At 40.1% G+C, this 11,815-nt stretch overlaps 1 protein-coding gene across 3 annotated transcripts; it reads left to right on the forward strand.

Moving 5' to 3' along the window:
* The first annotated feature begins 1,658 nt into the window (after positions 1-1,658).
* Positions 1,659-11,250, forward strand: pfkfb3 (6-phosphofructo-2-kinase/fructose-2,6-biphosphatase 3). Of its 3 annotated transcripts, XM_074625077.1 has the most exons (16): positions 1,659-1,909; positions 4,703-4,831; positions 4,948-5,044; positions 5,140-5,206; positions 5,303-5,377; positions 5,473-5,529; positions 5,646-5,770; positions 5,859-6,066; positions 6,198-6,344; positions 6,440-6,544; positions 6,704-6,833; positions 6,931-7,058; positions 7,179-7,367; positions 8,059-8,081; positions 8,702-8,749; positions 9,830-9,951. In XM_074625077.1, the coding sequence occupies exons 1-16, from the start codon at positions 1,831-1,833 to the stop codon at positions 9,834-9,836; spliced, it is 1,614 nt and encodes a 537-aa protein (XP_074481178.1). In that variant the 5' UTR covers positions 1,659-1,830; the 3' UTR covers positions 9,837-9,951. The 3 variants fall into 3 exon arrangements, with proteins under 3 accessions (XP_074481178.1, XP_074481176.1, XP_074481177.1); XM_074625076.1 differs by lacking the exon at positions 8,702-8,749 and having other exon boundaries at positions 1,669-1,909; positions 9,830-9,984; XM_074625075.1 differs by lacking the exons at positions 8,059-8,081; positions 8,702-8,749 and having other exon boundaries at positions 1,667-1,909; positions 9,830-11,250.
* Positions 11,251-11,815: the final 565 nt, after the last annotated feature.

An 11,815-nucleotide genomic window follows, 5' to 3' on the forward strand; every position in this document is an offset into this window, starting at 1 on the left:
CCACTTTCAGTTCAGACTGTGTGTCATGTCTGAATCCTTCACGTGGAAACATCACGACCTGACCTTTCTTGCGTTTAAGAAAATATCTAGGAGGATGATCAACACATTAATATCACAACTATATACTGCTGTCATCTTTTTGTCTCACAGATGCCCTTTTGTTCAGGTGGTCAACAGGAAAAGAGTTTGTCATTCTGAATTATAAACTCAATTAAATAAACAGGATATTAGTTGGAGTGCCATAAAGCATCAGGTTTAGGGGGAAAAGGCTGGAGAGAGTTCAGAGGCTTTTCAAAGTACAAGTCCAAGCTGATGCAATACAGGAATTTCAACACACTGTAAAAAGTTGAAGAACTGCAGTAGTTGGTAAAGTATTTTTTAATTTAGTCTCTGTCCAGATGCTGTCGACAGCTGCATACATACAATACAAATGAAAAAATGGGGTTAAGTATGTTTAAATATATGATAATAATACTAACATAAATAGTATATAAAGATCCACTCTGTAGAAGTATAATGTATAATTTTGCAGGAGCTCGAAATAGCTCTCCAGGTCCCTCAGCTGTCAATCAAACACTCTGGACTATATATTTAGTATTTAATGTAGCTTACTTTAATGGATTTTTCAAGGGAGTCTACAACATTCCCTTTAAAAAATTCTACATGTTTGGTCAATGTGGACTTTTTGATATTTATACCAAATCACTTTATACATCATATATAGTAATACCCAGTGTGACTCAGTGGGACAGCCCAGTGTGAGGAAGCAGAGGGAGGTGATGTGCCACTCTGCACGTTTCTTTCAGGTTTTTATTATCTCAGACTGAGACTGAAGAGACTATGGCAAGGCTTATGTTGAAGCAGAAAGGTAGACGTGGAGAAAGTGTCTATTAATCCAATCCAAATTTATTTATAAAACACATTTAAAAACAACAAAAGTTGACTAAAGTGCTGTACAATTATACATAAAACCATAAAAACAACACAATAAAACACTAAGACCAACTTAAAACCAACAGGACATTACAATAATAAAAGCATTAAGACCAATAGGAAAGGAAAAAGGATTAAAATAGTCAACTCTCATGCCAAGCCAAAAGCCAAGGAATAAAAGAATTAACAGTGATATTACAAACAACCGCCACTTCTATTCAGCTGCTAATGACTTAATAAAAAAAAAATAGAATAAATAATAAAATCATCATATGAATACTGCACTCCAACTTTGTTAAAAGGATAAAAACACACAACAGATAGCCTGAAACAGTTTAAAAATCAATACATTTAAATGATCAAATTGATGATAAAATAATAGTATGGACTAAATATGAATTACTTCGGCTGCTACAACTAATTAAAAAAAAAAAAAAAAATAAAAAAAAAAAAAAAAAAATAAAGAAATAAAAAAAAAAAATAAAAAAAAAATAAAGAGACCCTTTTAAATAGGGAATAGCCTTTGTTTACTATTATACTAAATAACATGAACTACATTATAATATATTGAATATTATCATGCTTATTAGACCACCACAGGGAGGTGCTGTGGCTACCTGTATATTGATGTATGTGTGGTTGTATGTGTGAGCTCATGGATTTCGTCACCGCAGCAGTCACGTTGCTCCGCCGGCCGGCCGGGCGGGGTTAAATAGCGGATGTGTTGCAGCAGAGCCGGCAGATTATCACCGGCTCAACCAACGCGCTCTGCTCTGCAGGAAGAACTACTCGGTCCATTCAACCTTGAACAGGCTGAGGCTCCAGAGCTCAAACCACCACCTCTACCTGCTCTTTTCTGTCTCTTTCACCTGGAATCTACCTCTATACTGTGGAGGAATGCCCAGAGAGCTGACCCAGAACAGGATCCAAAAGATCTGGGTGCCCACCAAGGATGATAAACCGGCACCAAGGAGAGGTAAGAAACCTATAATATTTAATATTCATGTGTTTCCTCTGATATATTATCACTACAGGATGGTATCCACAGTGTATAAACAGTATATCTTTTTTTACCAGGTTACTGGTGAATGATTTATTATTTTAATAATAAATACAAATTCTGTTGATTTTTTACCAAGTTACTGGTGAATGATTTATAATTTAAAAAATCAATAACATTTCTGTTTATTTTGAAGATTGTTTTACCAAATTACTGGTGAATGATTTATTTGAATAATAAATACAAATTCTGTTAATTTGGAAGTTTTTTTTTTACCAAGTTACTGGTGTACAATTTATTATTTAAATAATAAATACAAATTCTGTTAATTTAGAATTTTTTTTTACCAAGTTACTAGTGTACAATTTATTATTTAAATAATAAATACAAATTCTGTTAATTTAGATTTTTTTTTTTACCAAGTTACTGGTGTACAATTTATTATTTAAATAATAAATACAAATTCTGTTAATTTAGAATTTTTTTTTACCAAGTTACTAGTGTACAATTTATTATTTAAATAATAAATTAAAATTCTGTTAATTTTGAAGATTTTTTTTTTACCAAGTTACTGGTGTACAATTTGTACTGACCTGTTTTAAGCCAGTATCATCACTAGGCTACTTTCATTCCGTTAAAACAACCATAAAGCGACACATTAACTACTATGGAACTAACAGCGTTTATTAATTAACATTTTCACTTAAAAGTTTCGTTATAATATTTCCTCTGCGTGCCATAGTTCTGCTGTAATCTACCTGATCAGTGCACCTGTCGTGTCCTACACCGGTCTTCTTGTCAGTTTATTAACTGGCACGTCACGTCACAGCCCTCTCTCCATGACGACGCTGCGGGGCACCGTGGTATCCATGGTAACCTCTAGCTTTTTTGAAGTGTGTTCTGATTGGTCGGCCGGCAGCGCGTGTTGCATGGTGAGACCCAAGGAGACCACAGAGAAAGGATGGAGACAGTGAGGGGATGTGTGCTCTTTATAGTGATTTATAATCACTTTATAAGCTTTTCTCCTTTGGAGATTTTTTTTTATGTCTGCTCTTAAGGAGGACAGAAGTCAAATACATTTCAAATCAAGGAAAGAAAAATGACACATCTACAGCTAATTGGTTGATTGGGCTTGCAGACATTTCATCTTCTAGTGCTTCATTTTAATGGTACAATTAAAGGATTTAAATTTAAGGAAAAATATTTGAACAACTATATAATGCAAATGTAAGACATATTTCTATAATAATAATAATATTAGAAGAAGAAGAAGAAGAAGAAGAAATTGTATTTGGTGTTGCCTTTCAGGACACCCAAGGACACCTTACAATGCATAAAAAATATATAAATATAATATAAATAAATAATAGATATAAATAAAATATATAATCGTAATTAATCGCAAGATTAATTAGCCCACTTTACCTCATTAAGTAAATAGGTGACATGTAGAAAGAGGATGAGGTAAAAAAAATGTTTTATCGCGTACAGTATATTTATTAAGGCTGTCAATAATTTAAATATTTAATCACGATTAATTGCATGATTGTCCATAGTTAATTATTGCAATTGATTGCAATTTAATTGCACATTTTTTTATCTGTTCAAAATATACCTTAAAGGGAGATTTTGTCAAGCATTTAATACTCAAATATGCTTGCTTTATGCAAATGTATAAATTTATTGAAATCAATTAACAACACAAAACAAAGCGTTATTTAGCCTCCTTCACGACAAGATTTTGATTGCGGTAATGCATTAAAGAAATTAGTGGCGTTAAAATGAATTGCGTTAACGTGTTATTATCACGTTAACTTTGACAGCCCTAATAAAAACCATACATTCTTTATCATGACTGACAAGATTTCATCCAGACAGAGTATAGCTGCACATCTGGATTCACACTGGTCACTTCACCCTTTGCTGCTTCTCCCTCACTTGTGCCTAAAATCTGAGTTTGATCAGACTGAACTGAGACTTTTTATTAAATGTTTACCTCTGTGTTTTCCTTAAAAAACGCACAGAAGTGGGATGCTGCACAGTAGGTGTGATGGAGATGCATGAGAGAGAAGGTTGTTGGTGATGATGAACCACATGTCCCGAGTATCGACTTTGTGTGTAATCCGCTTTTCCGCTGAGGCAGCGTGGCACCTTTGTTATGCAAACAAGATTAGCAGGTATAAATTAGCTCTCGGGGCGAGTGCCTCGTGATGGAGACTGAAAGAATCCTGCACACCTGGACGAACAGCTGAGGAAATGTGACATGAAAAGTAGCTACTGCTTCAGTCAAACAGTAATTTATTCACTATTTCAATAACCTACAGAACATATTGTTCATGTAGAATCAAAGCCCCAAGCCACCCACTTTGTGAACCATATCATAGGGTATGAAATCTCCCTCGGGGCTCTGGGGTGGGGTTACAGTATATTCAATAAAGTGACTCATCCTGGGTCGTGCACGCCGGTCCAGAGGGTTCAGAAGTGGGTCAAACAGTGCAGTGAGTTGGAAGTAAAAGGCCAGTCTGGCGCCAGCAGACAGCTAAGTGCCCCCTGGGAGTGTGTCAGCATGGAGGGAAATAGAGATTATAGCTGCAAACAGAGGTTGTTTTCATAAATGGAGTTAGGCAGGTTGCAGCTCTTGGTGACCAGTTGTTGTTTGTGCCAGCAGCTCCCCGGCAACTGGGTGTCAGGTTGCAGATGTAAATTCAAGATGTAGATACTGTCCTTGTTTTCCTCTTCTGACTTGAGATGTTTACTCCTTCTCTGCAGCGGCTGGCTCCCCCGACTTCGCCAACCCTCCCACCGTCATCGTGATGGTGGGCCTTCCGGCTCGAGGCAAGACGTACATGTCCAAGAAACTCACCCGCTACCTCAACTGGATCGGCATGCCCACTAAAGGTAACACGACAACACGGACACGCAGTAGCTAATCAGTGACAGGGTGGCATCAGCTCATGTTTCTACCTCCAGGACATCGTGTTCATACTTGTTGCTTCTCCTTCTGTGTGTTGTAGTCTTCAATGTTGGAGAGTACCGCAGGGAGGCGGTCAAGAACTACAGCTCCTATGACTTCTTCAAGCCCGATAATGAGTGTGCTGTGAAAATCAGGCAGTAAGTTCAACACAAATACACAATTATTACAGTCATCTACTATTTTTTTTTTTAATGATAAATGAATATCACTGTCTCTGTCTCTCTCTCTTTAGGCAGTGTGCCTTAGCAGCCTTGAGGGACGTCAAGTCCTACTTGAAGGACGAGGGAGGCCAAGTAGCGGTGAGTTTCCCATCATGCATCGCACGCTTTTCTCAAACTTTGTCCTGATGAATAAAAAAAACATTGTCTTACAAAGCTGTTTCATGTCCCTTTCAGGTCTTCGACGCCACAAACACGACAAGAGAAAGGCGAGACATGATCCTCCAGTTTGGCAGTGAGAATGCCTTCAAGGTATGTGTTGCTATGGCAACCCGAGGAGTCAAGGTATGACTTCCATCAACGACTACACAGCGATTCTTAACTTACTTTTCCCTTTCCGTACCCAGATCTTTTTCATCGAGTCCGTGTGCGACGATCCCAGCGTCATCGCGTCGAACATCATGGTGAGTCGCAGCATCACAATGCATCCTGGCGCTGCTTTGAAATGACGTGACATGATTTATAACTCTCTGGCATCAGGCGTGTTGTTTGCCGTCTGACAGTCTTCGTCCCTGTACAGGAAGTGAAGGTGTCGTGTCCGGACTACCGGGACTGCAACAAGACCGACGCAATGTTGGATTTCCAGAGGAGGATTGAATGCTACAAAACCAGCTACCAGCCTCTGGACCCCGATCAGTATGACAGGTAAATGACCAGCGTTGATTTTGGTCAGGACATCTCTGCAGTATCCAAATACAAACGCTCACATTAATATCTCCCGTTCTTCCTCCAGGGATCTCTCCTTCATCCAGGTGATAGACGTGGGTCGGCGCTTCCTCGTCAACCGGATCCAGGATCACATCCAGAGCAAAATCGTCTACTACCTGATGAACATCCACGTCCAGCAGCGCACCATCTACCTGTGTCGGCACGGGGAGAGCACCGACAACCTGGAGGGACGGCTGGGCGGCGACGCGGGCCTCTCGCCGCGGGGCAAGCAGGTACGAACAGCCACAGACAGAACCGTAAAAATAGACAACATTTTAAAGAGGACCTATTATGCTTGTTTTCAGATGCTTACATCACGATCGATAAACTTCAGTTACTAAATACTGCTCTTTCCCCGCTGTAGTTTTCAGCCGCCCTGGCTCGGTTCGTGGAGGAGCAGCAGCCGAAGGATCTGAAGGTTTGGACCAGCCAGCTGTGTCGCAGCATCCAGACCGCCGAGCACCTGGGAGTCCCCTACGAACAGTGGAAGGCTCTCAACGAGATAGACGCTGTGAGTATCACTCTTAACACACACTGTTACACCACATCACACAACTCTAATGCACAAACTGAAATATTCTTCTTCTTCTTCTTTGTTCTTTTTAGGGAATGTGTGAAGAGTTGACGTACGACGAGATGAAGGAGAAATTCCCGGACGAGTTTACTTTGAGAGATGAAGATAAATACTACTATCGCTACCCTGCTGGAGAGGTACACACACAGTCTACGACCACTGTTTGAAAATGATATTAACATCTATAGTCCGAGCATTTAGCTTTATTTAGATATAATAATGCAAACCTATTTAAGAGGTATTTGATATAACTTCAAATAAACTAACAATAATAACCCTCCTGATCCTGATTACAGTCCTACCAGGACCTGGTCCAGCGGGTGGAGCCGGTCATCATGGACCTGGAGAGGCAAGAGAACGTCCTGGTTATCTGCCACCAAGCCGTCATGCGCTGCCTGCTGGCCTACTTCCTGGATAAGAGTGCAGGTTGGTACTACAACTCCCATAAACCCCTCTGGTTTAGTGTCGTAATCTAAATGATGATTTAATGGTGTTCATATCTGTATTTTTCCTTGCTTTCCAGAGGAGATGCCCTACCTGAAGTGTCCCCTCCACACAGTGCTGAAGCTCACCCCGGTCGCCTACGGGTGCAAAGTGGAGTCCATTTGTCTGAATGTGGATGCAGTGAACACCCACAGAGACAGACCAGAGGTAACGCTTGATACACTGATTACTGGATATGTTCTGCTCGTCCCTACAGAGCTGATGTCTTTTGTCTTTTTACATGAAACCACCCAGAGTCTTAATGTCTTAATGTTTCTTACCCTGCAGGAGATGAGGAGGGGTCCTGGCACATTGCTCAGGCGGAACAGCGTGACTCCTCTGACCAGCCCCGAGTCGAACATCAAGAAACCTCGCATCGATGACCTAGACGAAGCTCCGATCCAGGAGCTGCCTCCATCTGTTGCCTCGCTGGCGCTCTGCAGCCCCTCACACCTCCCTCTCGCCCTGGCCGGACAGGTAGGTTTCTTATAAACACATAGACACACTTTAATTTAAAGAGGACCTATTATGCTTGTTTTCAGCTGCATACTTTTATTTTAGGTTTCTATTAGAACACTTTTACATACTTTAATGTTCAGAAAACACTTATTTTTTCTCATACCGGCTGTGCTGCAGCACCTCTTTTCACCCTCTGTCTGAAACGCTCTGTTTGAGCTCCTAACCCCGCCCCCTCCCGAAAAGGCCAGTCTGCTCTGATTGGTCAGCTGGCCCACTCTGGTGTGATCGGTATACCAAACCAAACTCTTCAGACTCCGCTCCAGCTCCGCTCTAACTAGCTTTGTTTGAGGGCGCGTCAAACTAGCCGCTACGCAGGTATTATGCAAATGTGTTACATGGTGACATCACCACGTTATGGAAGAAAAGACGGGACTTTTGACTCAAGTCACAAGAAGCTGATGTCTAATTACACCATTATTTATGGTAAATTTTGCGAGACGTTTGCATCTCTGCCCAGAATTCTCTTTCTATCAGGATGGAACACCCTCTGAACAACATTTAGGACATCATGAGACACTGAAAAAAACCATTTCCTCCATCTGTTTCCTTTCTGACAGCCCTTTGTATTGTACTGCATGAATCTTCACTCACTTGTTTCCCGTCCTGTTTTTTTTTGCTCCGCTGCCATCTCCTCTTCTGCACCTTACAGCACTGGCTGGGCAAAGTTTGCCTGTAAGTATTCGCTCGCTTCTCGTATCTTTGGCCGGCTCGCTCTTTTTGTTTTTATCTCATCTCTCCACTCACTTCCTGTCGCTGTCTTCGTCTTTTATGTGTGTGTTCACTGCTGACATTTCTTTTCCCGGACTTAAACTGAGAACAGCAAAAAAAAACAGTCTTTTTTCACACCAAATCCTAAATTATTTAAAGAAATATCGATGCACATTTTGCACAGAATCTCATTTATACACCTTGATTACATCTATTATTCACACTGGTGAGTAATTATTATGATAAATACATCGTATTTCAGTAAACTGACATCTTGTGCCAGGATATGCTCTTACAGCGAGTCTGTACTGTTCCAGACTTGACTCACGGGAAACTTTGTATTTAGGAGTAGCAGCACTGTTTCCTCTCAGTGACGGAAAAGGGAAAACAAGCCGTCCTACTGTATTTGGTCAAAGGGAACCCTCACTTCCCAATTTACATTCCTGTAATTTCTGCCTGCTGTCATCATCGTTGTTATCGTTTCCACAATCTGCTTGTTGCACTGCGCTGATTCACGCTGACTGTCCTGTTCATGTCTCTGTGTTTGTTTGGTTTATTTTTGGCCTGTCTTGTGCTGCTTAAAGACGAACCATCCTCCAATATCTGGAAGTGGTTTCGCTAGTCTTTCAAAGGTAAACACGCTGTAGAGGCTTTGCAGTTGCTTCATACTGTAGCCTAGTTTCTGCCAGCAGCCACATCTGACACTAATAACTTCAGATGAATATCTGCCAACCAGGTTAAAACCAGATTACTGTGGCACAATTCATTTATTAGAAGTGTCTAATCCTAAACAAGTCGAGGTTTTGAAGAGGTAATCAAAAATTATTATTATTATTATTATTATTATTATTAACAAACTAGCCAGCAGGCTAATCATTTTCTACTCAGAAACAAGCATTAAGCAAAGACACAGGTCTAACATGCTAACGCTGGCTTCCACTAGATGCGCTTGTTTCGTGCTAGTCACGTGTTAACAAAAAAACAGTGATGGTTTGCTAGTTAGCGTGCTAAAAAGCTGACAATATTCATAAACTACTGCTACTAAATATCCTCCAATATGTCCGCCAAAGTGTGAATTGAGTCTGCAATGAAAAAAACAAAACACCAGACATGACTTTTCTTTTAGTTTGTTTTGTTTTAAAGTTAGTATCTTTCTTTTGTTAAATTCACTTTTCTATTTCTTTCGATAATGACATCAGCTTTGACCAAAGTTGGGTCTCTACCATTGAAAACCAAATAGTTCTCAATTAAATGAACATGCAGTGTCTTCATTGACTACATGAGGGGGAAATGGCATGTCTGTGTCTGTGTATAAATGCATGGCTAACGCTGTTGGGTGTGTGAGGAGGATCTTGTCAGCTTCTTTCATAATCACCTGAGGATTACCTCGGTGCAGACGCACACAAGTCGGCCAAAGCGACCTGTTCACACACTCATGAACTCAGTGTACTCAGTAGTTTTCATGCCCTCTAAAAATATCACAGAGGAAATCAGAGCCTGAGAAAACACCGGTGATGTAACTTGCCGTTTAGGGATTACACTGCATGAGAGAGTATAATTTGTGCAAGAGGATCAATTGTGCAAGAGTGCATGACTTTTGTGTTGTTGTCGTTGAACTCCTGGCAGCCAAATGTACTGTGTTGCACAGGTGCAGCAATACAGAAAGCGTCTAAAGTCTTAACGTTATCGGTGGCATTTTTTTGTGTTTACAGAACCTGAGGAGGAAATCATCTGGCCTCCGTGACGTCCTGCAGCCCTGCAAATAACATTGCACCGATGTGTCACGTGGCTCAAAAACGCCAGAGAGTGGATCGCTGACAAAGGCTCACTGAAGGCAACGACATGAAGAGATAAACTGAGTTATTTTTTAAAATTTTCGGTATATGTTGCATCATTTTGTCAGCCAAGGACACAAGTAGCTCTACCTTTTATTATTCAAAAAGGACCATGGTTATTTAATTGTTGTCCTATAAGATATTTTAAATTTTAAAGCTCTTAAATTCTTCGTCAGACATTTTTTCTTTCTCTCTGAGACTGAAGTGTGTTTTCTGGGAAACCTTTTAACAGCGTCATGTGTATAATTCATCCAGACTGAAAGAGGGGAACTGTGACTCATTTAAATCAGACAGTCATTCCTGTTGCATCTCACAGCTCAGACGGCTCTCTGGGAAACCAGTTTCTACTGGTTTACTATTTTGGAGAGACCCAAGACACCTAGATGAATCTTTCAGCCCATCCTTTTGTTCAACTTTGGATGTAGTATTTAGTCTACATCGTAAACTCTTTAGCACTTCTTCGTCGTTTTTCATGCGCGTTTTTTCTAAAATGTGTGAAAAAGAAGAGCGTCATGATTTAATTGACACCTTTATATGCTGACAAATTAAAATAAGCGATTATTTTGCACAGTGGGGGGGATACATTTATATGTTTGTTTTTTTGTGTCACTATGTATTTTTCATGTCACGTCACGTTCACGGTGATGGAGGTGATTATTTTGCCGTAGAGTGCCTGTAGTGCTTGTTTTGCAAGCCCGACGCCGCTTCTCTTGCCATTTCTCTGCTCGAGAAGAAGGCACCACATTTCACCTAATAACTCCACATATCACGTCAATATTTTACTTTTCACGGTGTTGAATAGTTATTTTCATTGTGTTGTTTAGTCTCTACAGTGCATGCCGATCATTTAACAGTTCTTAAATTTCAAGTTTGTTTTCCTTGATTTTCCTTTTTGCTGTCATGCTACGCACAAATGCAAGCACCTATATTTTTGTTATAACAATGCGTGCTGTTAATAATATCTTTGTAAATGTTAGTGTACATACAGTATAACTGGAGATGCATGGGAGATGACTTTCTTTAAATGAAAATGTGTGTAGAAGTATTTTTGTACTAATGGAAAGCGCGATCATGTTGAGAAAGAAGCTGCCGCTTACCTCTCAGTAAAACTTTTAACATGTTTGCTTGAGATACTTGAAATTTGTTTTTTGTAAAAACTGTTTTATTATATTCTTTATTTATTTTTACGTAGTTTCAGATGCTTTGAGGTCTAATCTGAGGACTATGCATGAGAGGACAGTATGTTGTACAGTTGATTTTTGCATCTGCTGGACCAATAAATTAACGCCTAGAAATTATACACTGTTTGTTGTTTGCTTATTTTCTTTGGCCCACGTCCAACATTCCTATTACGTCTATCCTTTGTGTTTCCTTTTATGGAGCTAATCTGCAGTGCACACAGCGTGACCCGGCACTCCTGCCGTCACTATCTCCCCCATTCACAAGATTCATGAGTCACACACCGAGAGAGACGCATGCTGCTTATCAGGTTGAACGTGAGTGCCTGGGTTCATGCAGGATGTTGCTCTGAAATTGCATCAGAGTGGATAATAAAAGAACTTTCTCTGTCTAACAAGATTGGGCACAAAATGAGATTATTGCACTCGCAAGTATAATGGTGATAAATACAAGTTCCGTGACAGATGAAAAAAATACTTCCATGAGTGTGCTAGGGGGAAATATTGACTCATAACTTCACAAAGTTATTTTAAAAATAGTTTTAGAATAAAATATTTATCTACATTGTGTTTCTGAAATGATATAAAGGTGCAGGAAACTTTGGCTGCCGCTCGCACTTGACTCTGTAGAAGCGCGAGCGTGCAGCTCACGATGCGGACGCACCGCACCGTGATGTGCGCTGAA

Source organism: Sebastes fasciatus, chromosome 23 (assembly GCF_043250625.1).
Source record: "Sebastes fasciatus isolate fSebFas1 chromosome 23, fSebFas1.pri, whole genome shotgun sequence".
NCBI classification, from domain to species: domain Eukaryota; kingdom Metazoa; phylum Chordata; class Actinopteri; order Perciformes; family Sebastidae; genus Sebastes; species Sebastes fasciatus.

Coding starts and splice junctions, on each gene's coding strand:
- pfkfb3 (XM_074625077.1), top strand. CDS start 1,831: ATGCCCAGAGAGCTGACCCAGAACAGGATCCAAAAGATCTGGGTGCCC. Junction 1,910..4,702: donor TAAACCGGCACCAAGGAGAG/GTAAGAAACCTA, acceptor CCTTCTCTGCAG/CGGCTGGCTCCCCCGACTTC. Junction 7,059..7,178: donor CCCACAGAGACAGACCAGAG/GTAACGCTTGAT, acceptor CTTACCCTGCAG/GAGATGAGGAGGGGTCCTGG.